The 25,798-nt window shown below is 55.0% G+C and overlaps 7 protein-coding genes across 7 annotated transcripts; 3 read left to right on the top strand and 4 right to left on the bottom strand.

Annotated features, from left to right (window-relative positions):
- Nucleotides 1-977: 977 nt before the first annotated feature.
- Nucleotides 978-6,940, bottom strand: ColSpa_00087 (1,3-beta-glucan synthase component FKS1; the record flags this gene model as incomplete). The annotated part of the gene is made up of 3 exons (XM_049266299.1): nucleotides 978-1,317; nucleotides 1,378-6,678; nucleotides 6,738-6,940. 3 exons carry the CDS (start codon nucleotides 6,938-6,940, stop codon nucleotides 978-980), a joined length of 5,844 nt encoding a protein of 1,947 aa, XP_049122256.1.
- A 7,955-nt stretch (nucleotides 6,941-14,895) lies between these two features.
- ColSpa_00086 (HMG box-containing protein C19G7.04) lies at nucleotides 14,896-16,895 on the top strand (the record flags this gene model as incomplete). The annotated part of the gene is made up of 2 exons (XM_049266298.1): nucleotides 14,896-15,734; nucleotides 15,788-16,895. The coding sequence occupies 2 exons, from the start codon at nucleotides 14,896-14,898 to the stop codon at nucleotides 16,893-16,895; spliced, it is 1,947 nt and encodes a 648-aa protein (XP_049122255.1).
- Nucleotides 16,896-17,261: 366 nt separating this feature from the next.
- Nucleotides 17,262-18,109, bottom strand: ColSpa_00085 (putative Ras-related protein Rab7; the record flags this gene model as incomplete). The annotated part of the gene is made up of 3 exons (XM_049266297.1): nucleotides 17,262-17,556; nucleotides 17,707-17,943; nucleotides 18,033-18,109. The coding sequence occupies 3 exons, from the start codon at nucleotides 18,107-18,109 to the stop codon at nucleotides 17,262-17,264; spliced, it is 609 nt and encodes a 202-aa protein (XP_049122254.1).
- A 1,029-nt stretch (nucleotides 18,110-19,138) lies between these two features.
- On the top strand, nucleotides 19,139-19,887 carry ColSpa_00084 (hit family protein 1; the record flags this gene model as incomplete). Its single annotated transcript, XM_049266296.1, has 5 exons — nucleotides 19,139-19,184; nucleotides 19,292-19,374; nucleotides 19,449-19,517; nucleotides 19,568-19,660; nucleotides 19,780-19,887. 5 exons carry the CDS (start codon nucleotides 19,139-19,141, stop codon nucleotides 19,885-19,887), a joined length of 399 nt encoding a protein of 132 aa, XP_049122253.1.
- Nucleotides 19,888-20,045: 158 nt separating this feature from the next.
- On the bottom strand, nucleotides 20,046-21,595 carry ColSpa_00083 (CRAL-TRIO domain-containing protein; the record flags this gene model as incomplete). Its single annotated transcript, XM_049266295.1, has 4 exons — nucleotides 20,046-20,548; nucleotides 20,600-20,699; nucleotides 20,756-20,797; nucleotides 20,849-21,595. 4 exons carry the CDS (start codon nucleotides 21,593-21,595, stop codon nucleotides 20,046-20,048), a joined length of 1,392 nt encoding a protein of 463 aa, XP_049122252.1.
- A 2,223-nt stretch (nucleotides 21,596-23,818) lies between these two features.
- ColSpa_00082 (DASH complex subunit DAM1) lies at nucleotides 23,819-24,683 on the top strand (the record flags this gene model as incomplete). The annotated part of the gene is made up of 3 exons (XM_049266294.1): nucleotides 23,819-24,160; nucleotides 24,222-24,409; nucleotides 24,473-24,683. The coding sequence occupies 3 exons, from the start codon at nucleotides 23,819-23,821 to the stop codon at nucleotides 24,681-24,683; spliced, it is 741 nt and encodes a 246-aa protein (XP_049122251.1).
- A 226-nt stretch (nucleotides 24,684-24,909) lies between these two features.
- Nucleotides 24,910-25,418, bottom strand: ColSpa_00081 (zinc finger protein; the record flags this gene model as incomplete). Its single annotated transcript, XM_049266293.1, has 3 exons — nucleotides 24,910-25,045; nucleotides 25,122-25,301; nucleotides 25,369-25,418. 3 exons carry the CDS (start codon nucleotides 25,416-25,418, stop codon nucleotides 24,910-24,912), a joined length of 366 nt encoding a protein of 121 aa, XP_049122250.1.
- Nucleotides 25,419-25,798: the final 380 nt, after the last annotated feature.

Here is a 25,798-nt window from a genome sequence, read left to right as displayed (position 1 = left end):
GCTACCTCGCGGAAAGGCAGTCGACCACAAGGAAATTCGATCCAAGGTTGTTGTCAAACGAGTCGAGGTACAATACGAATGGAGGTAAACTGGTAAGGAAAGCGACGCCAGTAGCGCATATGCCACAACCCCCAGAGGTAGAATCACTTCACTTTGGTCGCTTCGTCTATGAAGTACGCTCAGGTACCTGGATGCTAAAAAAGGCCCAAGTGACAACAACATCTGACGCGGGTTTCCCCCGAGCGCGGCCCCTGTCCAGAAGTTCCCCGTCTTCTGATTGGCTCGCTAATGTTTGCGACTCAGGGGCAGAGGGGCACATGCAGCAGCAGCAGCAATCTTGGTGCACTACTGCCGCAAGAGTGTGGCTCCATGGTAGCCTTTCTCAACATTACGGCATTAGGTAACCGACGGCATGTTGTGACAATCAGAGCAAGGCCACCCAAGCTACAATGCGTCTGCCAACTCAGCCAGTTTACTCCATCTACTCACCTCGTGCCATGACGACTGCTGCCGCATCTTTCGCTTCACTCATGACAAGGTGGACCTTCTTTTTATCAGCTAAAAATTTCACCAATGAGCTCAGATATGCTTGCAGAAGAACACATGCATCGAAAGCATCGATACCAATTCCCTTCCAGACGGAAAATGGAAGTATACTTTTGAACTTCTCAAAACGTGACTTAATTATACGCCCGTCCAGTCCTATTCTGGGCTATTGACGATGTACTAGTCTGCAGGTCTAAAACAACCGTGATTCCATGCCAGCTATATTTCCCTGCCTGAACGGGAAAAGAAACGGAAAAATGAATAGTTAACAGACGAAAAGACACAAGACACGCCGGACAGTGAACATTAAAATTCTGCCGACGCGGCCAGAGTTGTCGGCTCGCCGCCAAAAATAAAACAACCAACCCTAGACCTCTTGATAAACGACGACACGCTTTACTCCCCCATATGCGTTTATGGTACAGTCGCTATTAAAACAAGCGCACTCTCTCCGAGTTAGCCGTCGCCGAAGACGAGGAGCTAGCTGTCATCGTAAGATAGGCTCCCGAGTAACTCGGGTTTCCGGTACCGGTCTGGGATGACTCCTGTGTGTTGTCGTTGTTGTATTTGGTGGGTTGGATAAGGGCCAGCTCCTTGGTGTCCAAAAACTTGAAAGTATCCATGGGAATCATGTCGCCCACAACAGCAGGTCCGATCATGAGGGCCATGAAGAGTATGAACATGGTGAAGTAGAGGATGGCGTAACGGAACACACGCTTGCGCCTCAGCTTGGACTGCTTCATCGAGTAGATGGGAGGGCGAATTTGACGACTGGGAGATGGTTAGCATCCGCTTAAGCAATTCACAAGAGGGCTAGGAATGGAAACGTACCCAGGGCGCAGCCAGAAGAGCATCATCGAGTGCAGCATGTCGACCTTGGGAATAAGAATGACCGGCAGCATGATGAAAAGCAAAAAGTGACCCAAGACGAAGTCGGCCGCAAACATGCTCAGCTCCGTAATCTTGCAAAGGAACTCGCGGGCGGGTTGCGAAACCGAGTGCCATCCCATAGAGTACCACTTGCCCGTCCAGAATGCAATGTTGGCCGCGTCTGTCTTGATCTCACGTGTCAGGGTAAGCGATATGATCAGCTTGAAGACGAAACGCTGGATAGCAACAACGGCAATCATGCCGAGCATTGTCCGCGAGAAGACGAACGACTCAAGCAGGAACATGACCTCGAAGAACACAAGTAGCATGATCACGGCGAGACCGTGGGCGATCGCCGCAAGCACGCTGCCGAACTTTTTGCAGCACATGCTAAGGAGAGGTCCCATAAAGCAGGCCATGAAGAACATCATCATCAAGATGCCGGCATTGATTGCGACAGGGGCGAGCGCGATGACTCCGACTCTGATCAAAGAGTTAGTCTTCTTGGGTGCTTCAGATACGTTCTCGTTGTTCGCCGCGGAGACACCAGTCTGGGCGTTGATAAAGAGGTACGGGATGACGGTGACGGCGACGAGCAGCAGAGGGGTGAGAATCTCGCCCCAGAACATGTTGGTAATGGCCGCGCGCGGAACGTCAGACGACATCTTGGCCGATGGATCACCGAGAGCCTTGCGCTTGTAACCTGTAATACGAGTTCGAGACAGACGGCAGAAGGCGATCCAGGAGGAAGCGTGAGAGCGAGAATTGCCGCGAGAGAGCCATCGGAGAAAGTCGCGATAGTCGATGAAGAAATCGCTCCAAGCGAATTGATGCGGGTTGTACAGGAATGGCGAAATGACCAGGGCCAGAAGCGAGATCCAGAAGTAGACGAGCGCGCTTTGCCAAATGGTGACGGTGGCAAAGAGGAGCATCATCAGCAGACGGGATCCAAAGTAAATCGAGGGACCAGCGAAACGGGAATACAAGACACCGAAGGGAATGCGAGCAGTCGCAAAACCACGACCGGTACCAATGTACCGGGCACCGCCAAACGAGAGATCCTGCTGTACCGAATTGGCGTAAATTTGGCAAACAAAGACCTCGAAGAACGGCGAGAGGGATCCGAACTGCTTGGCGAGACGCTTGGCGGCACGCCAGACACCTCTCTCAGTCAACTCCTGGACCACCAGCGGAACGAAGGCCAACAGCAGCACGAAGATAATGGACAAGATGCAGCGGTACACCCAGTCCATGAGCGCGTCCGTGTTCTGACAGCCAGTGGGGTAGAGAGGGTCGGTGATAGGAACATCGCGGTTGTAGTTGCATGCCTTGGTCTCGTGTCGAAGCGCACCCAAGCTGAGAAGACAAATCATGAACATCTGAACCGACAACATAATGAACATGTTGTTGAGATGGAAGCCGGGATGGGCATAGTAAAAGGAGAGGAATCGATCCAGAGGCAGCTGAGTTCCGAGGTAGTAGTACTCGCGGGAAAGCATCTGCTCGCCCATACCAGTACCAATCTTGGTGGTGAAGTTGAGAATGGAGCCGAAACCCAAGTCACGACCCTTACCACACTGATAGTACTCGCAGTGCTTGATTCTGCCACCACGCAGCAGAGCGTTCATCCCAGCGTAGATATCTTCGTTGAGATGCAAGCCCTTCTGAGCCTTTGATACACCACCGCGGGTCGTCATGAAGATACCATTGAGGAAATCGGGGTGACCGTAGTGCAGTTTACCTCCAATTTGAGACAAGGTACGAGCGAAGAGAGTACCGAACGTCTGTTCCTTTCCGGCAGCGACGTCACCTAGGATACCGATGTTTTCAGAGAAAATGTACTCGCGAGCACCCAGAATGGCGACGGGGTTGGTCATCTTGTTCTTGACACCAGGAGTGTAAGGGCTGACATTATCAGTCTTCATCTCCTCGAATTCGGCCAGAACAGATCGGATTTTAAGGCATTCCTCGAGGTAGTTATCCTGGTTGGCGTCGATGAGCTGGATGTATTCGCCACGGTAGAAGATGAGCGAATGGTTCTGGTTGTCGGATTTGCCATCTCCCAAAATAGGGTTGCCGGAGAGTTGAATACGGAACTTGGGCTTGCGCATACCGTTCTCCATAATCTCAGAGTGGCCGTCGATGAGGGCAGAGTACAGACGGGGCTCTTCGCCTTCGGCCAAGGGGGGTTCCTCGTCGAGGTAGGCAATCTGGAGGTCGGGGTAGGCGCGAAGCAGGAACTCAGCGTTCTCCATCTCCTCCTTCTTGAACTTGGCGTAACGTTGCATGGACACGCAAAGCTTGAACTTGCGGCGGGCCATGCGTTCGAGCTCACGCTCCAGCTTGTCGGAGTTGCCGCCAAACATTTGAACAACCTCTGGATTCTCCACACGATACAAAAGCTTGATGGCTCTGCTATAGTTCATGAAACCAGAAATCGTGCGGTAGAGGGTCTGGAAACGGAGTGAGGCCCAAATACGCGTCCGGAGAGTGTACTCGGGTGCGGAGGACTTGAAACCAATGCAGTAGAAGGGCAGGTCGTCAATCTTGCTCTTGACAGTGTCCTTCTCGTTCTTCTCGCTATCGCCGTTGAACTGAGATGTCTCGTCGGCGAGGATCTTGGTGTCCTTGACGAAGCAGTCCCACTCATGAGGGTGAAGTTGCTTGAGGTACTCCAGCAGGGTAACACGGGAGTAAGGCTCATCCTCACGGATAATCTCACGCAGAGAAAGAAGAATCTTCTCGCTGTAATGCGGGATGAGAACAGTGAAAGTCGGCATGTTATCAACCGGGACGGGCTCTGGGATGGGAGTTGACAGCGATTGAGCGAAGAAGGACAAGCGTCGCTCAGCCTCGCTGTTGGTGGGAAAGAACTCCGTCTTGAATGAGTGATCTTCCTGAGAGACGAAGAACGTGGGTGCTCTCAAAGTTCTCTTGCCCTCCTGCTCCGAAGGAACCTGGTGGTAGAGAAGCTTTTGAACGTGATCGATGGCCAGCAGGTGCTCTCTGTACATGGAGATGACGATGGCGTTCCAGACCTGGGAAATGAGCACCTTCGGCTTGTACTTGATTTCCATGTCGCCAGTAGCGAGGATCTTCGAGTAAATACGCTTCGGTAGGCGCGAAAAGACATTCCTCCAGGGGGTCATGATGGAGGAACCGATGTAGAACGATCTGGCGATGGAGAAAAGGGCGTTGACCAGGACGTACCACAGATACGTGTCGAGGAAGAAGAAGATCAAGTCGGTGAAGGTCATCAATGCCAGCAGGACATAATGCTGGTTCTTGCAGAGGATGTCGCCAAAAAGCGCGTCGCCCAAACATTCCAGCTTCATGATCGAGAGGTATCGGATGGGGTCCCTGAAGGAGAGGGTGAGGTAGACGTATGATTCTCCAAACTTGGCACCGAAAACCGCGACCCACAGACCGTAGGACATGGCCATGTCGTTACCCTTCAGTCGGGGGTAGCTGGCCGTAAAGGTCTGACTAGCAACGTACTTGCGCGAGTTCTTGGTCAAGTAGCTTCCGAAAAGACCACCAAGTGGCATGATCGAGTAAAAGATGAAGGTGATGAGCGCAATGACGAATTCGACGATGGCCAGAATCTCAGCGATCTTCTCGTTGGGGTTGGGAAGGACGAAGACGTAGACGAAAGGTGCGACGTTGATAACCAGGATTAGGAGCAAGAACAACAGACGTTTGGTCAAGTGTTGTGCGCCTGCCCATTTGCGAGGGACGTACGCCCACTCAGCCAAAGTTGCCAAAACCTGGATAAGCGCGGCGATGGTACCGCCAAAACCCATGATGGAGAACTGCTGTGCTTTCGTCGGCTGGTTGTTGGCCTGTTGCTCGTACTTGGAGCCGAGAATGAGACTGGGGGCGTTGGCTGAGGTGTAGAACCAGAACATGGTCAAATGAATGATCCAGATACGGTTGAAGTTAACAAGCAAGTGGAACCACGACCGAGTCTCCTTGTATGTCTTGAAGAAACATTTCTTCCAGTTGATGTCCTTAAACTTTAGGTAGCGCTCGGCAGGAGGCACATCGACCAACTTCGACTTGTCCTCGAGGACAATCTTCTCGATACCTTCGGGGTACCAGAAAAGCTGGTTGCAGTCGTCGTAACCGATAACCTTGTCGTGGTCACGCTCACGGCGAACGTAGACTCCGTCGGAGATCTCGTAACCCTGGTCTCTGCAAAACTGGTAAATGGGGGTGATGACGTTGTTCAGGAAAGTGAACTCCTCAACAGGCTCGACCATGTTCTGGCAAGCAGGGGAGTTGAGGAAGTCGTCGGCGCACTTGAAGATGAAGCACAAGCACTCAGGCATGAAGCGAACCTGGTTGGCTTCACCCCAGCAGAGAAGGTAGAGAGCGAGCTGACGGACACGGTCATGCTGGGACATGCGGTTCATGCGAGTCTTCCAGCGGTACTCGGCAGCCTCGAGACTGTTGTCGCCTTCAAGATCCTCAAGCGCGTCAGCCTCGTTCTCAGCTTCGCCCTTCTTCTTCTTCTTATTCTTGGCCTTGCGTCGCAGGCCCTTGCCCTTCATATTGGCGAATCCGACAGCGTCGTCCAAGTCCAAATGAGCAGCGAAGTACCACTTGCGGTAGTTGGCGTTGTCGCCGCCAATGTAGTCGGCATGGAGAGACAGCAGGGCCTGGTTAGGGGTCATGCGCGAAGCCCTCGAGTCCAGCAAGATCATGAAGTGGTCGTACATGTTACGCATGCTGTCTCTCTGGAAACCAAACTTGGCGCAGAGGTCGAGGAAGATGTCCTCGATCTCCTCCTTAGACAAAGGAATTTGAGCATCCGAGGTCCACGCAGGATAGGGCTCTCGTGACGCAGCCGACATCATGTTGGCGTAGTCCATGCCATAGTTAGGGGTCGAAGCGCCAGAAGAGCGGTTGCCGCCATACGAGATCTGGGAGGAAGGCGGCCTGAAACCACGAGCACCGCCCTGGTCGTAGCTGTTGTAACGCTCATCGCCGCGGCCGTAGTAGTCCATGTCAGTGGCTCTGGCCATGTCGGATCTCATGGTAAAGTCGCTGAAGGTCTCGGAATCCTCCTCGGAGCCTTGTCGGCGAGGTGCACCGGCGTAGCCCTGGTTGTAGTCCTGGTCGTAATAACCATTCGCATTGTGGCCATTGCTGTTGTTGTTGTTGCTGTTGTCATAGTAGCCATCTTGATACTGCTCGTTGTTGTCATAGTAGCCGCCGTCCTGGTGATAGGCGTTGTTCGGGTCGGCATTGTAGTATCCGCTAAAAGAGGTAAGGTGGTCAGTGGTGAGGGCTGGATTGCGAGAGCCATTGTCACTTACGACTCGTCATAGTAACCATCACCACCTTGCGGGGGATGGCCGTGAGCATCGTAACCGTTCTGATCGTAGTACTGCTGGTCATCCTGGTAGTAGGAATCGGTCTGTTGAGTACCGTTTCCGTGACCGCGGCCCTGCTGGCCGTAGCCGTCGTCGTAGTCCTGGTGGCCACTGCCACCAGCACCACCGGCTGGGTATCCCGACATTCTGGTAGATAATTATCTAAGGAACCATGTCAGTATAGGGGCACGTCAATCGATGGCGAGCGGCGCGTTCAAGTGAGGAATTTCTGTCGGGCGCGGGGAGGTTGGTCGACTAACCGTCCAAAAGTCATCAGGTAGGATGCGGGAGATGAAGGTTCAGGAATCAGTAGGAGGGCTGATGTAGGAGAGCCCAAACTGATGTGGCCGGCACAACGAGAGTAGATAGCGACAGTAGTTTGGGTCACGTTGGAAAACCGTCTAGTGGCTAGGCGGCGTAGAATGGTTGACCTTTTTTTTTTTTTTCGAGGAAGGGGGGCTGCGAAAGCAAAATCAAGCGACTGGCGTAGTTGGCTTGGTGATTGTTTTGTCTAGGTACGGTGCCAAACCAACGAGGTTGGGGAAGACGGCGCCGTATGCGAGGTGAGGTGCGTTGCGTTGCTGGAGCAAGCAAAGCACTCGCTACCTTTGCAGTAGTTCCTGAAAGCTTGACCAACTCCTGGAGAAGAAGGCGAAGCGATTGACTCGGGGGATGAGGTGTTTTTCTTGGTGTTTTTTGGTTTCGCGACTGCCTGGGGAGGCCGTCTCACAAACGAATGTGGTGAATTAAGATAAAAGGAGTAGTAGACGGAGGAAAGAAAAAGGGGTGACGGAACGCGGGTGGTAGAAGGTGCGAACCGGCTGTGTGTGTGTGGAAGGAAGTAAAAAAAAAAGAAAGAAAAAAGGCGAGGTAGACAGGTAGGTAGGTAGCGGAGTTGTGGATGTTAGGTGAGGTGGTAGCGGTGCTACGGGGGAGGTGAGCTAAGGCCTGTCTGTGTGTACCTCTGCACAAGCCAATACCCACGCCACAATACCAAAAACCAAAAAGGGGGGAGGGAGGAAGGATCGAGGATGGTTAAAGGGATAGGCAGGATAAGAGGAGGAGGGTGCGGCACGATACAGGACGTAGAGAAAGGATGGGGTGGGGAACGAGTAAGGGCATAGAGCAGAAGCAACAGCTTGCAACAAGAGAGAGAGGGACGGACGAGACGTGGATTGGATTGCTTGCTCTTCACCAATGAAGGGGAGGGAGGCTGGCGTGCCGGAACAGCCAAAAGGAGCACACACACGTTTGCAAACCGGGAAAAGAGAGGGGGGGAAGATTTCAAGAATCAAGGCCTGTCTGTCTCCTTTTCCCCCCTTCCTGTCCTTGCACAGGGACCCATCAGTGTTCTTCTGCTGACCGTGGCGGTCCCCAAGAGACAAGACAGGGCAACTGGACAGAAAGCAACGAAAGATAGGAGACATGGACCAGACCTGCAGCAGACAGGAGATTCAAGACAGGGATGGGCTCACTGGGAAGAGCAGCACCACCACAGCACACGCAGCGGGAGGGAACTGGATGCACCACGAAATCAAGAACCAAAAGGCATGGTCCACCTATCGTCCAGGGCTGATCTCACCTCATCCAGGGAAGTGCCCGGGTACGAATGGAACGCGTCTGGAGGTGGAGGATTTTTCCCTCCTTCTCACAGTTGGTTCTCTGGGGCCTGGGACGGGAGGCGTGGCTGTGCGAATGCATTCCTGCACGTTGACTGGTCAGACGAAGAACAGACAGGCCCATTTGGGCAAGGAGCCGGGGTCAACGGTACAGGATACACTAGGCACGTCGTGTCTGTGGGCGGAGCAAGTGGGATGGCTGGACTACCTACCTGCATGCACACCCGCACTGTGTACGTACTCGGTCTCTTGTCGGTGGTGCGCAACCTCCTTGGAATGGTGGGGGCATTTCAAGACAATCGGCAGGGTTGGCGAGAGCTGCCAGTGCCGCGGACGTTGGGGTTTTGACTGGCCTTGACAGTGCCAAACGGGAGTCTCTCGGACCGCTACACCTAAGGCGGACTTCCCATACTTGGACATGGGGGGTTGACAGGCACACAGGGCAGAAAACAACAATGGGAATTCCGTGGGATGCGAGGTACCTACCTTTTCTTCTTCGTCTTTTCTGGCACAGCACGGCTCCGTCGGAAGGGGGAGGGGGATGCTATGCCATACCGGGCCAGGCCTTGAACGATTCACCACAACGACCACACTGGCTCACGACTATGAAGATACATTTCTTAGTCTGTCTCACGGGTGCTCCCCAGCCAAGTGCTAACCCACCAAGTTTGGTGGTGTTGACTTTTTGACTCGACTGGCCTCTAGCATTTATACTTTTGCCATCATTGCTGGTTGTCCTGATGGCCCCTCCAATCCCTCCAGCAACTGACTCGGTGACATTACAGGGCTGTCTCCAGATGCATTCATCGAGACACGGCATCTACACAACAGAGTGAGTGTCTTCTGCCGGCGCCGTTTGATTGCAGATAAGGGTGCCTTGGATTCGTCTCGTTGCAGGCTCAGGGATCAGTTCCCAATCCCGCGTTTCTTCAAACTCCTCGCGGCACGCTTCGTTTCCAAGCTGCAGGCAGGTGAGATGAGAGTCGGAGATGGATGAAGGAAGCGATTATGCACATACTCAGTACCTTGGTCGACGGCTGTCTGACACTTGGCCTCCTGCCAACTGCTCACACTGTACCTGTTCTTTCGGTGATACGATGCGTGCTTAACCACCAAACTCACGAATGAACTGCTCACAGTGTCTTCTCCAACCAGCCAGCCTCGCGAACAGACAGATAGCACAGCGGACACTCACTTAATGCGTCGTCATTGAGGCTTGGCATTTCGCATCCTTGAAGAGCTGCGCTTCTTCGCCGCCTATACACTACATCCTACCTACAGTATGTACCTCTGGTCGGTGGGGCAGAGCGAGCTAATCCATCGATGTATCTCCATCGTCTCCCGTGATTTCCTTCTCGATTGGTCAATGACAAGCAACGTCTCAGTGATTCAGCGGGCAGAAAACGAAAGGGGCGACCGGGCCAGGGAGGCGATCTGGGATACCTCAGGGCAAGGCCGGGCGTTCCGGTACTTGGTGGGCCATGTTCAATTCGGTGCCATGTACAACTCGAGACCCTCGACAGTCGAGGGCGGATTGGGCGAGCGAGAACAGGCGAAGTGAGGTGAGGTACACTACTGGTGAGGGTTCGTCTCGTCGCGGGAGCGTCTGGTGTTTGGCCATCGATCCTTGGCCTGGAGGTACGTACACCACTCCGTCTGTGCCAGAAGCGAGGCAGGAGTCTCCAAAACCCAACTTTGCACTCTGTATACTGCCTACAGTACCTACATACATACTATGGTAGTGGTTATACTGCCACACCTGCACATACACCCAGGTGCCTGCACCGCCTTGCTAGCCGGCCGCCCTGTCATTCAGGCCTTTCCCTCAACTGAGGGCCAGCTCCATACCCGATCTCCCCCCTCCCTCGGGCCGTTGCGATTGCCGTCTCGGTCAACATGGCAGGAGTGAGATGTCGATGGTGGTGCTCTCGCTGTGTTGACGGCCATTGTGGCCGCCGTGATGCTTCTTGTAGGATTACTACCTATCGCTATCCTTAGCCGACCTTGGGCGAATATCCGGGCGACAATCACTGAGCAGCCAGAGAAGCTCCAACACTGTCTTCTCACAATCTCGTCAAACCCGTCTCGCTTCGCATGATGGCACAACCCCTTCCGCCCCCCAGGCCGACCTGCTTTACTTGCGGAATATGCCCCTGCTCGCGACGCCAGTGGTCCGTCCATACGTAGGTACACTACAGATTCCGAAGCCTCTTCCCACCTTCTCTGACAACCAGCCCACTTTCTACCACGGGCCTCGAGGGCTTACGGATTAGCCGTGTTGTCCCGATATACGTTACAGACTCGTAAGACTCGTAGAGTAGTGCCTCAACACTACAGGCACAGCGCGCTGCATCTCTGGCTTCTCCAGCCTTGTGCTCCGTTGTCCGAAAGCCTCGTGCTTTTCCCGAACCCCCGCCGTTGGTACAGAGTGCCGTCATCGTCGTCCGACCTCAACCAAGACGCTGGACAGCAGGAAAAAACAAGCTTGAGCAACACGGACTTTAGCACATGGTCGTGGGTCGGCCGACTTTTCGTCTCAAGGCGCGGCGCTGCGCTATGCATGCACTGCAACTACAGCTGCATACTGGTGGGCTCCCTACCTTTCTCGGCACTCCAACGTGTCCAAGGTCAGCGCAGACGAGAAAAAAAACCCGGCCTTTTCTTCTGCATGGATGAATTGAGTTGGCTGTTCCGCGTTTTGACCCTCGGCTTGAGCGAGCTGTCAGCTGCAGCTCGCAAGCAGAGACAGAGACGGAATTCAGCACACTTTGACCGCTTGAAGAGGTCGGATCAATTGTCAATGGGCCAATAATTACAGCATGCATGGTGAGAACGGGCACAAGCAGGTGCTGTAACAGATCCTCTCGGGAAGCGGGCTTGGCTAGCCCAGCCACAATCGAGATGCTTTCGACCGGGTGGCCTACTGCACGCCACGCGTCCACTCTGAATAGTCGAGGATGCGTTGGTACACTGGTGAGGGTCAATGTTCGACCAAGACTCCCTCGACCGACGTCCACCTATAACCTTCGCAATACATTCACGGGCGGAAGACAGCAACGTCGCAACGACGACCAATGCGCGTCTTTGCCGGTGGTGTGTGGCAGAGGGCCAAGATTTTACGGGTAAGGGTTTGATAAACGAGTGCTGCAGTTCGTGTCGGCCAGTCGTCGCACGCACACACCGCAGTACATAGGTTTGCCACCTTCGATTCATAACACACCTTGATCTATCTTCAGACACGAAGACACGCTAAGGGACACATTACACAGTAGCTCGGGGTATATACTCCTGGTTATGCGGATCACATTTCGGCCGATCTTCACATCAAGGACGCTTCGTGTTGGCGGCCATGGTGGTGTTCCCAACCCAGCAAAGCAAGCGCGTGCGGATGGATCAACACTGCTACCTAGGTACATAGGACATGATCAACAATGGAAAAATGGCGACCTGAATCAAACAATACCATGTTGGTCCCAAATGGTCGATTGTCGATAACGCCTAGTCCTGGTTACGGTTTGCAGTCTTGCGGTACTGCACGGCTCTGCGCTTTACGCGACATGTTCTCAAGATGCTCGATACTCGGGCGCTTCATAGCATGAGAGACTGTTTTTGCTTCCTCGGTTCCTTGTAGTAGCCTGACAACGACAGGCTTAGAAGACGACGGAACGATTGATCGATATGTTTCCACGTGGATGCGTAAAGTTCGACCTGCACTTGGGACCCCCATTGCTTGCTTCGCCGACCCATTGTTTATTTTCAGATTGCTCCATTTCGAATGGAAGTATGGAAGCTTCGCCAGTGCAGCAACAGTGGTAGCAGGCCAGTCCTGCTGTCATTGATGTGCCGGGTCTAGATCGGGTACTTTGGTAGGCAAGACGGGACGTGGAACCATGTCGCCGCCATGATTAACTAGGTATTGACAACGACAACGCGCTGCTACCTGCCACCCAAACTTATCAGTCAGTGTCAGCAACCCATTGGACTCGCATACCCACCGAACGCCGAACGGGGGGCCTCCGGAGGTTTCGAGGAGCACCCGTCTGTTTGGGGCAAAGAGGAGGGGAGGGGGCGAGAGTGGGGAGGTCGGGGCTAATAAAAGACCAAAACAGCAGGGAATGTTCAGGGCGCCAGCAACGAAGCAAGACGCTAACAATCAACACTGTGAGCATGGAGGCGATGTGGATGCGTTGTTGGATGCAGGTACCGGCCTAGAACAAGTCAATCAGAGGCCAAAGTCAGGAACCCCGACGCGGTGCAGTGCCGCCTTAGCGTCGCCGTGTCGGCCCCTAGCAGATGTCTGTCATTTCTTTTCGGACTAGCGCCACCGCCCACCCAAGCTCTGTGGTCGATGATGATGCCGTCATTTACACGTCCTTATATCCACTCTGTCAACAGAGAGTGGAAGCAGAAGGACGGGAAAAAACTACACCACGCTGTCTATAACCCACCGACGAGAATCGAACATCATGGGCACTCTGTTCTTGTTCTAAGCGATGGCGTGGCGCGCCAACGGCACCCGCCTTGCCTTGCTGTTCCAATGTCCGCGAATCCGTCAGGCTATGAGGTTGCAGCAACCTCGATCTGCCTGCGGTCTTCTACCTGCATCTGTCCAACCGCCAGTTGCTCATCGGTCCCACCGCTTCCAGTATACCAGCCGATATGGATCGATTCCCCTGACGGCTTTCGGGGTGCCCCGAGTATTGCTGATAGTCACATATCTTAGCCGAGAACCATATCTGCACCCTATGTACATTTTGCACACAGACAGATATTCCACATCACAGAACCCCACCATTGCCGTGCGATAAGACGGTCTGACATCATATCATCTTGTTGGGACCCAAGAAGCACCGCACAGCAACCTGCGCCGTTGTTGGCGCGTCCCATTTCTCCTGCACATCAACATTTCAATATTTCGACCTCGGCCAGCACCCAACAGCCTAGCGTCAGGCTAAGCATCCAGCGAACCTCAAATCAAGTCCGGGGGCCTGCCGTTCCACGCTGGTAGTGGTTGGTGGTTACCTCTCAGAAAGGGCCGCCGGCTGGTTCAGTGCCGGCCATTGGCTTTCGTGGCGCAATGGACAACGCCGTTCGTTCCTTTGGAGCGGTTTCGGTATTTCTTTTGTCGCCAACATTCAGGGGGGAGGGGGGGGCACACTTCTGTCCTTTGTCCCGCCCGGCTAAGAACAAAAACAGAAACAACCCGTTGTTTTCTTTTTTTCCCTTTGTCTTGCGAGAACACCATGTTGTGTCATCTCAGGGCAACCTACTACATAGTGATGTTTGTCTCGGACAGCACCAATACGATTCTTGGTGACCACGGGAAGGGTCCCCTCGTGTTAGATTATTGCTGGCAGAACGGCCCCCAAGCTCAGTCTGTCTCCCATCATTCGAACTTGGCCGTGCCGCGCGCGTCTTGCCATACCCTGACCGGCAGCATCCTCGCTCGCTCGCTACCGCTAGGACGGGTTGCCGCGCAGGGTTTTACGAGAGCATTGATTTGATCCGTGGCAAATTCACAGCAACTCAGGCCGCGCTGGCATGCTCCGTTGGCGGGCGCGGGTCTCATTTCAAGCACCTCCTTAAGCGTGCGTTTCTTTAATGCGCACTTCCAGTCCCCTTTTGCAGCCGCGCAATAGTGCACTTCCATTGGGGGGGCAGGAAGGTCCAATCTCCGCACGTGCCGATCGTCTAAAGAGCTCTACCGGTCCAGTGTTTGGAGTACCTGCTCCCGAAAGCACACCCCAAACGACTTGAAAAATAGCATACTCTGTGCTAAAGACCAAGACTGATCAACAGCGCTGCTCATCCCAAAGCGCATCGATGATCTGAGATGCATCCTTTCCCGCGTGTTCGAAACTCGGGACATCGGGGGTCCCCTCCGGTCGTGGAACATCAAATCGCCCCCCCGACCAGGGCTGTGCAGTATCAAATGTATCAAGCTTTAGCTTTACAGGGGGTCCTGTGGCCGGTCAGTCAAGGACTCCTGACAGCCTCGAAATCGGCCGTTCTTGGTCCGAACCGTGATTTTAAAAATGTAGCCGGATCATTGACACCCTCCGCACTGCAATGGCACGCTCGCACGCAGCCAGGGGTAGAGATGGATACTGTGTATCACGCAGTAGCTCGCGAAATTTCGACAGCCACGCATTCAATCTCCCATGTTGTTCACGAACGTGCCTGTTTTTCTCGATACGCATACGCATCATGCATTCGTACAGGAATGTCAGACTCAAGAATCGGTTGAAGGTCACGTGCTACAGCATCGCTGTCATCCTGTATCCATCTTCCTGACAATAGCCAACCCAATTGGGCAGTCTTCCAGAAAACAGGTCCACCGCAGCGGACGGTTGCCCCTCGCAACGCAAGCAGGGACTAATCTACCTGTGGCTCTACACCACTTTCGTGCAAAGTTGAGCCACCCGTAAGCTTGGAGTACATGCCAATATCTGCAACAGCATTCGTGCCGTGAAAGTTTCACCATGACCGGATATGTCGAATTTGCCTCGTCCAGTGAAGACGAGTTCCCCGACCTGGATGTCGTCCTCCAGAGAAGTAAACAAATTCGCCGGCCCGCCAAAGCACCAGCACAAGATACAGCGAGCGGCGATGACGACAATGTTTCCCCTTCGAGACAGCTCGAGGAGGAGGCTCTTCGTTGGAATACGTCAGCACCGAAGGGCTCTGGGACTGGGAAGCCGGTAGACTCGGGCGTTGCGCCGTTGACGGTGGTTCGGCGCCGTAAGCTCGGCGCAAAAACAGACAACCCTTTACTGAAGCCTTTTGGGGCGTTTGGAAAACTGAATGAAGGTCAAAACCTGTTTGATGTCCCAGCCAGGACCAGGAAAGCCCCGAGTACAACAGTCCGGGAGCTGCGCGCAAGGACTCGAGACACGACGCCGACGAATGTCCCGTCACGGGAAGCGGAGGATGAATCAGAGGACAGCGCGAACGAGCAAACGGAGATCACCGAGGCCGACATTTCCGAGTTCTTTGGGGATTCGCAATCAGAGGCTGAAGAGGACAGCACCCCGATTCTCTTTGAGCGTGAAGAGCCGACGTGGAACAGCCGTCGGCCAGTTCGGGGCCGTAGTCAACAAGAAACAGACTCGATGCTGAAGGACCCTCTCAGGGCCACGAGACTTGTACCGGACACTAACTTGCCAAAATCCAACCCGGTGAAGGATAGAAAGACTCGACATCAGTCTTCTACGAAAGGACGGGGCACCGAAAGGACGCTTGATCGGAATGTCGCCGGGCCAAAGTCTGCCGTCGTCGATTTGACTGACGATATGACTGACGCCCTTCGCCGACTGGGCATGTAAGATTCACCACCCAACTGTTTCCCGAAACATATTGACGGTTACATTGCAGCACAAACAAAGAATACCAGGGACACAACACAAACGCCAAAGACGATGTGCCCCCGACATCACCACCATTGACACCACCCAGGTCGTCCAGCAAGTCCTTGGTATCTCCAAATAAGCTCCCCGGCATCCCAAAGACACCTCACAGACCTAGTATGGACCTGTTCTGGAGCCAAGAATTCGTGGACGAGTGGAATGAGGAGCACTCCCCCAAAAAGCTGATCCTACCCCCAGCGCAGAAGAGTCCAGCAAAGAGTCCGGTCAAAGCAAAGGCAGGCAGGACAGAGAGCGCGAAGCAAAAGGAGAACAAGAAAGCGTTTGAGCAGAGAAAGCACGAACTGGCCCAGATGTTCCTCCGAGAACTCGACGACGCCATCACGCAGGGCAAACTCCAGGCCCTGGCCGAGTCTACTGGAGGCATCAAGATCAACTGGTCGGCCAAACTCAACACCACGGCGGGCAGGGCCAACTGGAGACGGGAGAAGGTCCGCAGCAGACTTCCCGACGGGACCGAAAAGTCCGTCTCGGACCGCCATCACGCCTCTATCGAACTCGCAGAAAAAGTCATTGACGACGAGCACCGCCTCCTCAACGTGGTCGCGCACGAGTTCTGCCACCTGGCCAACTTCATGGTCAGCGGCATCACGGGCAACCCGCACGGCAAGGAGTTCAAGGCCTGGGCGGCCAAGTGCTCGCAGCGCTTCGGCGACCGCGGCATCGAGGTGACGACGAAGCACACGTATGAGATCGACTACAAGTACGTCTGGGAGTGCACCGAGTGCGGGCTCGAGTACAAGCGGCACTCCAAGAGCATCAACCCGGAGCGCCACCGCTGCGGCTCCTGCAAGGCCCTGCTGAAGCAGACAAAGCCGACGCCGAGGGCGACGGGCAAGACGTCCGAGTATCAGCAGTTCTTCAAGGAGCAGATGAAAATCGTCAAGCAGGAGCACCCCAAGAGCCCGCAGAAGGAGGTGATGAAGATCATTGGGGAAAGATGGGCGAAACGCGGCGGGAGCAACCGGGCGACTCCCGACTCGGAGGACCAGTCGGCGTCGGTTTCCGAGACCAGCGTCAGCAAGATTGGTTCCCGTCTTGTTGACTTGACACTGTAACCAAGGGCTTCTTGGGGCGTTTATAGGTATAGGAGATGGGATTAGAGCGCGGAAACGTGATATCAATTATTTGAAGGAAAAAAAAATCTGATTCATTTCATCAATGTATGAGTTATTCAGGGCATGCCCAGCCGACTCTGAGACGGGGTAGCTTCCTTTTTTCATACCCAAGGTCCACACCGTCTTCTTCGCGCAAATAGAGTTCCAGCCGCCCCGAACGCCAGTCCAAGTGAGACGGAGAGTATCACCCACCCATTCATCCGCTCGCAGCATCCCGCGCGTTGTCATCATCCCGAGCCCCCTTTCATGGCCCTCTCTTTCCACATAGCTCAAGGCCGGCCAAAACACCGCGCCAGTCGATTCTTCTCAAACCTCCTGGAACAGCGTCCAGTCCTTGACCTTGAACGTCTCCCAGATGCGGGCGGCGTACTCGACGGCGTCGCCGATGAGCTTGCCCTGCTTACCGAGCTCGAGGTCGACGTCGGCCTCGTCGTACTCGCCCTTGATGTGCGGCACGTTGATGGTGACGAGGATGTCGGTCGACTCCTTCTCGAGGCGCAGCAGCGTCAGGATGATGGCCGTGAAGTCGGGCGCCGACGAGCCGGACTTCTTGGCGCGGGGGGTCTGGGTCGCGATGAGGGTGTAGGCGGGGACGTCGGGGCTATTGTTTTGTTGCCTGTTAGCTTCTCGCGCCTCGTTTGTCTATTCCGTCCTCTTATCTGTGCCCTGACGAGCACCGAGAGGGTTGCGCCGGGGAGGAAGGGAGGGGAGGGGAACCAAATAGGGGACGAAAATATGGAATACCACGCACCTGAGCCTCGAGAAGGACGTCTCGGTCGTGTTCCACACCTTGACGGTGTCAATGTCCTCGCCAACGAGCTCCTCGAGGTGCGTCGTCATGGCGCGGCCGTCAATCTCGGGGCTGCTCCCCGCGGGGCCGACGCGCTCCGTGATGTCGAAGATGATGCTGGTGAAACCGTCCGAGTCGATCCAGACCTCCTGGTTGTCGGGGACCTCGCGAAGTTTGCTGTTCGGCGTGGGGCGCCATCTGTCAGCGTGTGTACTTGTGGCCAGGCCGAGGATCCGTAGAGACCATGAGGGGGGGGGGGGGGGGGGGGGGGGATATGGGGAACGAACCTGACGTCGGCGAACTTCTCGGGCAGGTCTGCGACCAAGGCGCCGCCGTAGAGGGGAGTGCTCTTGTATCGGGTCATGATGGGTTGGCGCTTTGTAGGACTGTAGATTCCGAAGACCGGTGGCGGGCAGGCTCCTCTTGTCCCAAGAGAGTCTCTGGTAGATATCCTGTTCAAGTTTCGAGGATCGGTCCTAATGAGCGGCGACGGAGACTTGTTAGGCTTGCCCAAAAGCCAAAGTGAGGCGATCGGATCAGGCGTGCGTTGGGTATCACTAAGAGGTTACGGGGAAAAGTTGGAATGTCACTCAATACAGGGACAGAGACGGCGCGCAACTTGAACTGAGGTGGATGGCTGCCTTACTTGGAGGTGCCGAGAGAGCCTCGCCCAGGGTGCATTACAAGTCACCTCCAGTAGTCATTCCAAGGTGGGGTGGCTGGAAAAAAGGACGTGGTGGGCAGCGCCAGAGGCAGAGAGGGAGGGGGGGAGGGGGGAGGATGAATGGAGGGGTATGACGACGATGGTGTCAGGGATCAGGGCCCTGAGCTTGCGATGTGCAGCTCACGTGTGTGCCGCGCTGGGCTACCGGTACTGCTGTGCCCGCGACCATGGCACTGCAAAGCTGCATGGCCTAGTTGCTTCTTCCTATTTTGCAACACGGTGCGAGCGAAGCGCATCGCAAAAACCATGCAGAAGCTCAAGTCTAGTTCGAACCAATCATGCACAAGTCTCAAAATTCAAAAAGACAAAAATTCGAACCTGGAAGCTCCAGATGAGAAGGTGCCAAAGATTGGTGGAATGGAGTCTGTTGGGCCATCCAACGGTCACATCTGGTAAAAGGCAAGAGGTGAGTTCGATAGGAGGTCCCACTCCGAGACTTCTGTGCACGTTTGTTCCTTAAGTACCTCTTATCGCTCGAACAGCCAACTGAGCCCCACACAAGCTTCCTCAGCTTCCGTATCCCCGCCTACTGCGTATGCCCTCCGCATCTCCATCAATCCCTCTCTTACACAACTTGATCAACCTACTTTCCTCTTTCTCTCTTCCAATTACACAGCACATTAACCTCCTTTGCACTACATTCGGGATCGGAACCAAGTACCAGTAACCATGACTTCCAGCCTGGCATCATGCATCTTTTGCAAGATCATCAAGGGTTCGTCATGCTCTATTCCCCCCCATTCCAAATGCGATCCCAAGACATCTCCGAACCCCCGCAACTGAGCCAGAAAAGAAAAGTCCATGAACTGACGTTATTCCCAGGCGAGATCCCTTGCTTCAAGCTCTTTGAGAGCGACAAGACGCTGGCCTTCCTCGACATCAACCCGCTCAGCCGTGGCCATGCTGTAAGCCACTCACAACAAGTCCTGTTCCAGGGACGCCCGCGCTTGTTCGTCGTTGACTTACATCATCCCCGCAGCTCGTCATCCCCAAGTACCACGGCGCCAAGCTGTCTGATATCCCTGACGAGCACCTCAGCGAGATTCTCGTAGGTTCTGTCCAGAGTCGTTCAGCCTCGTCCCACTAACACGCCTGCAGCCCGTCGCGAAGAAGCTCGTTGCCGCGACTGGCGCCACGGATTGCAACATTCTCCAGAACAACGGCCGCATCGCCCACCAGGTCGTCGATCACGTAAGTCCTCGCCCTACTGGCTCACTCACTGTCCCGATTGCTGACATTTCACAGGTTCACTTCCACATGGTACTCGTCGTCTCTGGCATCCCACATCCTCACGCTAACCCCCATGACAGATTCCTAAGCCCAACGAAACCGAGGGCCTCGGCGTCGGCTGGCCCCAGCAGCAGACCGACATGGACAAGCTCAAGGCCCTTTTTGAGGATATCAAATCCAAGATGTAAAATGAGCCATTCGTGGTATATTCAGCACGCCCGCCTTCAATCCGGTAGTTGGGGTATCAGATCCCATAATTCAACAGCCCATGGCTCCTGCAATCCCGATTCTTCCTCATGACTTGCGAGTATGGCACGCGTGATTCTAATGCCTGTTACAACGGATTCTAGTCTACATCGTCGGCCGAGGTATCGACTGTTGGCGCGCCGTTGGTGGGCTGAGGAGCGGTGGCTCCCTTGGAGTACATGTCAATCTTTCCGCCCTCCTGGATGACGCCAGTCCGGTCCAGGAAGCACTTGGCGCGGATGTACGGGTCCAGCTTCCAGTAGTCGTCTCTCAGCTTGCGGGCAAGCTCCTCGCGCTGTGCCTTGATGGCAGGCTCCTTGTCCGTTCCGGCCTCCTTGATCCATTGCAGGGTCGTCTCTTCGTACTCGTGGATGAGGTCCTCTCGGCCAGACACCAGAGTATCCCGTGTTGCCGTGTCCTTCATCTTGTCGTTCTCCCCGGCAACCGGCTCCACGTACTTGTAGTCCCAATCCTCCTGGCCGTCGAGCTCCTTGAGAATGCGGCTTGGCTCAATGAACTCCGACATCTCCTTGACATTGTTGGTGAAATGAACCTTGGCCGCGACGACCGGGTCAAGCCAGCCCTTGATAATCTTCCAGATACCTGCTCACTGTTAGTTGCGACCTTGTCCCTCTGAGGTGAGGGGAAACGGACCTTGGAATACCCAAGGGGCACGGTGCACCAGGACAGCCCCAAGAGATTCAGGATAGTTGGCCTCGAAGCACTTGATCATGAATTTGACGGGGGTGTAGTCCTGAACCGAGGATCAGTATTTCTTATACCAAGTCGTGTTAGACTGGATTCACTCACCATGTTGGCCATGGAGAAGCCGGTCATGTCAAAGACAATCGTCTGAGATCTTGTCAGTATATGTGAAATCAATCGTGCAGAAAGAAACCTTACAGCAGTATCCACAGGGGGGGCCAAAACCATGCGCGCTGTCTCGATCAAAAAGACAGTGTACTTCTCCAGACTCTCCTCACATTGCTCGCCCTGTCTGTGCATGCGCACTCTGACCTGGCAGATGGGTCGTCCTGCCTTGTCGAGGCCGTGAATGAAGGTTTTGCCTGACCGAGCCTGGGCCATGAAATCCTCTCCGAGTTTCTTTGCGCCGGGGTCCGAGCTCTTTGAGGCCTCCAAAGCACCAGCCTCACCGGTTCTCATGATTTCCTCGTCAACCTTCATCTCCGTTAACCTCCAGTTCATGGTGGAGATCATCATGACAAAGGCCTTCTCAACGTCCCATTTGCGCGCTCTCAGGAAGCGCAGCGCCAAGGCATCTGGGTGGTCATGCTTGACCATGGCCCAGATCGTGGCGCGCAGAGCCTCCGGGCTTTGGCTGGCCAAAGCCTCCTGGAATTGCTTGGTCTGACCGTACTTGTCGTCGCCATCCTCCTTGATGGTAACGGGAGTCGAGGAGTTTGTTGATCCGGCCTCCTTCTTATCCTTGCGACTAAAGAGTGAGACGCGCTTCTTCTTGGGCTTGTCGCCCTTTCCGGCAGCCGACGTCTCGCTCGGGGCTATGCTGGCAGATGCGCTATCTGCGGCCGGAGTGCTGGTCTCCTCTCCCAAGGACAAAATCAGGTTCCATAGCTGGCGTAGCTTCTCTTCCTGCTCCGGGGTGAGATTTCCCGGTCTTCCAGGGGGCATTTCTGTTGCCATAGCGTCTGATAGGTGAGGTTCTGAAGCTTGAGCCTCGGTCTCGGCAGCGGCGGCGGCGTTGGAGTCGGAGAGTTGTTGATACAACACGCCGTAAAGACACACGGAGACGACAGCGAGGGAGTAGACGACGAAATCAATCCGAGATTGAAGCAAGACACGCGGGGCCCTAGTGTTGTGGGGGTCCAGTGACTGTCTTGATCCGAGTGAGTGGAATCGCCTGTAAACTGACGACGTGGAGGGGCAGTTGATTCTCTGGACGCTCGGTGCAACCAGGGATTGCCGTCCAAATTGAGATGTCAATGGTAGTTGTGCAAGGCGGCTCCTCGACGTGGATAGGAGGAACCTCTGTGGGAATGTAAAAATTCGAGGCAAAGCCGAGGTTTGTGGTTTCAAACTGACCGGCATCAGTCGACGACGTCAGTTAATGCCTGGTGACTAGTTTGGTAGCGCTGACACGGAGTCCTGAGAAGGTCAGCAGGGTCATCCCAATTTGCAAAGCGTCGACACAAAAAGCTGGCGGGTTGGAGAGGCAAATTAAAGGTGGGCGCAAAGTGAGAGTGACCAAGCCAAGCAGGCGGAGCGCGTATGGCGGGGAGATGCCTTGCGCTGACGGTCAAGGTAGAGATGGACAGACTCCGAGACGGTTTACTGTCTCGAGGTAAAAGGTATGGAGGGTTGCAAAAGTCTGGGAAATACTATGACTTACGTGGACTAAAGGATAAGTTTTGGGGCTGGGAGCTCTGCAAATTGGCTGGTGGTGGCCAAGGAATGCCAATTCCAAAGACAAGAACAGTATTTGAAGTTGGGGGTGGACTTGGGTCAAGGGCAACAGGACTCTTGGTTGAAGCAAGGCACAGACAATATGGTGACTGGCCTTTACTGAAGGATGACGGATGGAGCAAATGAGACCGGGCCTGTTATGTGGGCAACAGAGTTGAGGGAGGCCTGCGGAGGGGCAGGCCGCTTGTCCACTTGAGAGCAAGCTCGAGCTTCGGATCGTTGGGGAGTACAGCCACAGATGGAGCTGAGATGTATGGGCGGAATGGCGGGTTGGGGTGTGGAAAGCGACGGGAGGGAGGCTTAGACAGCCGACGACAACGACAACAACCGCACCGTCGGAAAGAACGAGCGCTTGGAGGAGTGTCCGTGGATGGATTGCGGCTGCAAACACAAATCTCCGAGCGATCCGAAAGCGCACAACGGATTCAAAGAACCAATCGAGGATTCGTTGCAGTCGTTGGGTGTCAGCTGTGGATAGCTAGTCGTGGTGGCTCCAACGTCTAAACGGGGAAGGGCAAGCTATGCGATCAGCCGGGTGGTGTCGTCGAGGTTTCCAAGGCGGGATGGTGCGAGGGACGGGACAGAAGTTGATTGGGGTACGAGGGACGAGTGAGGGAGGGGGAGGGGGAGGGGGGATTGTGGGATGCGCGTATCTTTGCTGTGGAAAGTGGCTTGTTGTACTTTTCGCAAATGAGGAAATGGAAGAGCGGAGGAGGGATTGGGAAACGCGCACGATGCGTCGTATTCGATTTTGTTGCTTGAGGACCTGGAAACACTCTCTGTGACCGAACGCATCACTTGCAGTGCAAAACAGCAGATGCAGTATCGAACCCCATCGAGAGGGCCACGCGACATGCTTAAGCAGCCGCGAGGCCACCGATAAGGGACCGAGCCATACACGCTACCCAAAGGCCCCGGGGAACCCAGTTTTGCGTCATCTCGCCTGATGACCAGCCATCTACCAGGGGCATTTAGTGACGATGGGCGACGCTTACAGCGTCCAACCCCCTGCTCACACGTGCTAAACTGCAGTTTTGGGTTTGACACTGGAACCCTTGAGGCAGCTCAGCTTTCCCTGCCATCGATGAGGACTGACTAGTTAGCAGCTGAAGGCACCTGGCTGGGCTGGGGCGGAGTGCGGGGGGACCATCAATTTTGAACCCCGCCAAAAAAAGAAGAAGCGACAGGTGTGCGCTTGATGGTGCCTCGACACTGGGGTGGGCCATTGGGCTGGTTTGTTGATGTTGACTTGCGCCTTGGATTTCGGTAGCCCAGCAGCAACATACAACTCGATCCTCACCGCCAACTGCAACTATCGCGACGCCTTCCGTCACACGAAAAAGCTCCCGCGCCTCTCTCCATTATCGAGAAATTGCCATTATATACCCGCTCCGTCACCGCTTCTCCGGGCGTCCCCTTTGCGCCAGCACCATGGCCGACCACGACCAAGACCACGACCCCAACGACAAGCGATCGGCCTCGCGCACGCGCAACTCGCGTCCCACGACCCCGATGCGCCCGACGACGCCCCTGCGCCCCTCCTCACGCTCCTCCTTCCGCGAGTCCGCCCGTGACAGCGTGCACGGTGGCGAGTCGTTTCCCCTCAACACCTTCGAGCCAGCCTTCGCCGAGCTCTCGGACGCCGTCGCCGACCTCGAGGCCAATATGATGCACTTCCAGTTGATGCACGAGAGCCTGGCCCGCTTCAGCGAGTCGTTTGCGAGCTTCCTGTATGGCCTCAACATGAACGCTTTCTGCGTCGACTTTCAGGAGGTATGCCTAGTGTCCTAGGACCCAATCACTACAGTTTCATGCTGACGGTTCTCCTCTTCAGGGTCCTGTTGCGGAGTCTTTCCGGCGCGCAAAGCAGCAGGAAGAATCCAATGTACACGCGGGGACAGGTACGCACTTCAGACGTCACAACACAACGGCATCTTCGCGAAGACTAACGCTGGGCTTCTTAGGAATTCCTCGCGCACCAGAGAAGCCAGGTCCCGAGAATGACGGCGAAACAACTTTCATGTATTTATACCACAGCCCTTCTCCGTGTTGATGACTTTGATAACATCCTCTGACTAACCACAGGACTACGGACGTTTCGTTCATCGAAAACCCTCCCGCCTCCTCCAAGCCGACCCCGAGATACAAGACCCCTACCACCAGAGGTTCCCGCGTCCCGGCCCCCGCCACCCGCGGTACGACAACGCGGGGCCGTGCAGGAGGTCGCGGAGGCACCGAGACGCAGAGAGGCCGGGGTGGTGGACTCGTCCGGCCCCGTGGCCGTGGCATTCGGTGAGCTCCTTTTCATGGGATTTTGCTGCCATACTTTTCTCGGGGGAGAGGCTGTCATTTTCCTTGCGCTCCGACGACCCAGAGGCGCCAGGTCCGCCCTCCTCCTCCTCCCCCTCGGACGAGTGAGCCAAGGGATGATATAAAGACCAGTTCATTATGCCGTCGTGAAAGGGTATCATCTAGTGTCTACTCTCGAGCCACGGTAGACTTGTGGGCGAAAAGAACAGGATTCAAGTCTCCATCTCAATCTCCTGGTCGAGGGCCTTCTCGGGGCCGTCCTTGTTGACGCCCTTATTGTCCGTCCGGAGACCGACGGCAGCCTCAGCGTCCTTCTGGGTGTAGGGCTCCTCCTTCAGCTGCTTGACTCTGGCCAGAGGTTAGTCGAGGTTACACGGGATGCCGGGGCCGAGTGCTCCCGGGAATATGTATGTAGATGACGAACCTGCGCTTGTGGGGCTTGCCTCTGCGGTGGCCGACGAGGCTGACCTCGGTCTCGAACCATTTGGCGCATTCGACGCAGTAATGCTGACCCAACCCGGGCAAATCCTCCTTTGCCTTTGTGTTCTTGAAAAGCTGCAAGTGTCTTGGCGAGCGCATGTCGGCCTTGATCTGATCGACGTCCCTATTCGTCTTGTTGTTAGAATGGCGGGCATGAGGTTCGTCAAGATTCTCTTCTGCCAAATGCGTACCTCGTCTTCCTCCGCGTCTTTGTCAGGGTCTTCTTATTTGTGACACCCATCTTGCCTGGCGATTGAAGGAACTGACTGAGTGAATGGGAAACGGTTGCTTTGCGGTATTTAGGATGCTTCCTCGCGGATGATGGACACAGCTGATGGCAGAATCCCAAATTGTGCCTCGAGATGGCGACGGCGGGGCAGAATTTTGGTGGTGAGCCGCAAAAAAGTTGCTTCACCGCTCAGTGAGGACGGGGATTGGTGCCTCCTCGGCTCCGGGTCCGCTAAAAAAAGTCTGGAAGCGCTGGAGGCTCGGATCAGTGCTGGCTGGATGACAGTGTACGAGTACAGTGCGATTTGTATATACACGGTGTTTACGAGCATGCGAACGAGAATCACGGGGAGGAAACGCGCCGACCGCGAACGTGGGGAAGAGCAGCAGACC

Source organism: Colletotrichum spaethianum (genome assembly GCF_022836535.1).
Source record: "Colletotrichum spaethianum MAFF 239500 DNA, contig01, whole genome shotgun sequence".
Taxonomy (NCBI): Eukaryota; Fungi; Ascomycota; class Sordariomycetes; order Glomerellales; family Glomerellaceae; genus Colletotrichum; species Colletotrichum spaethianum.
This window is presented reverse-complemented; position numbering and strand designations above follow the sequence as displayed.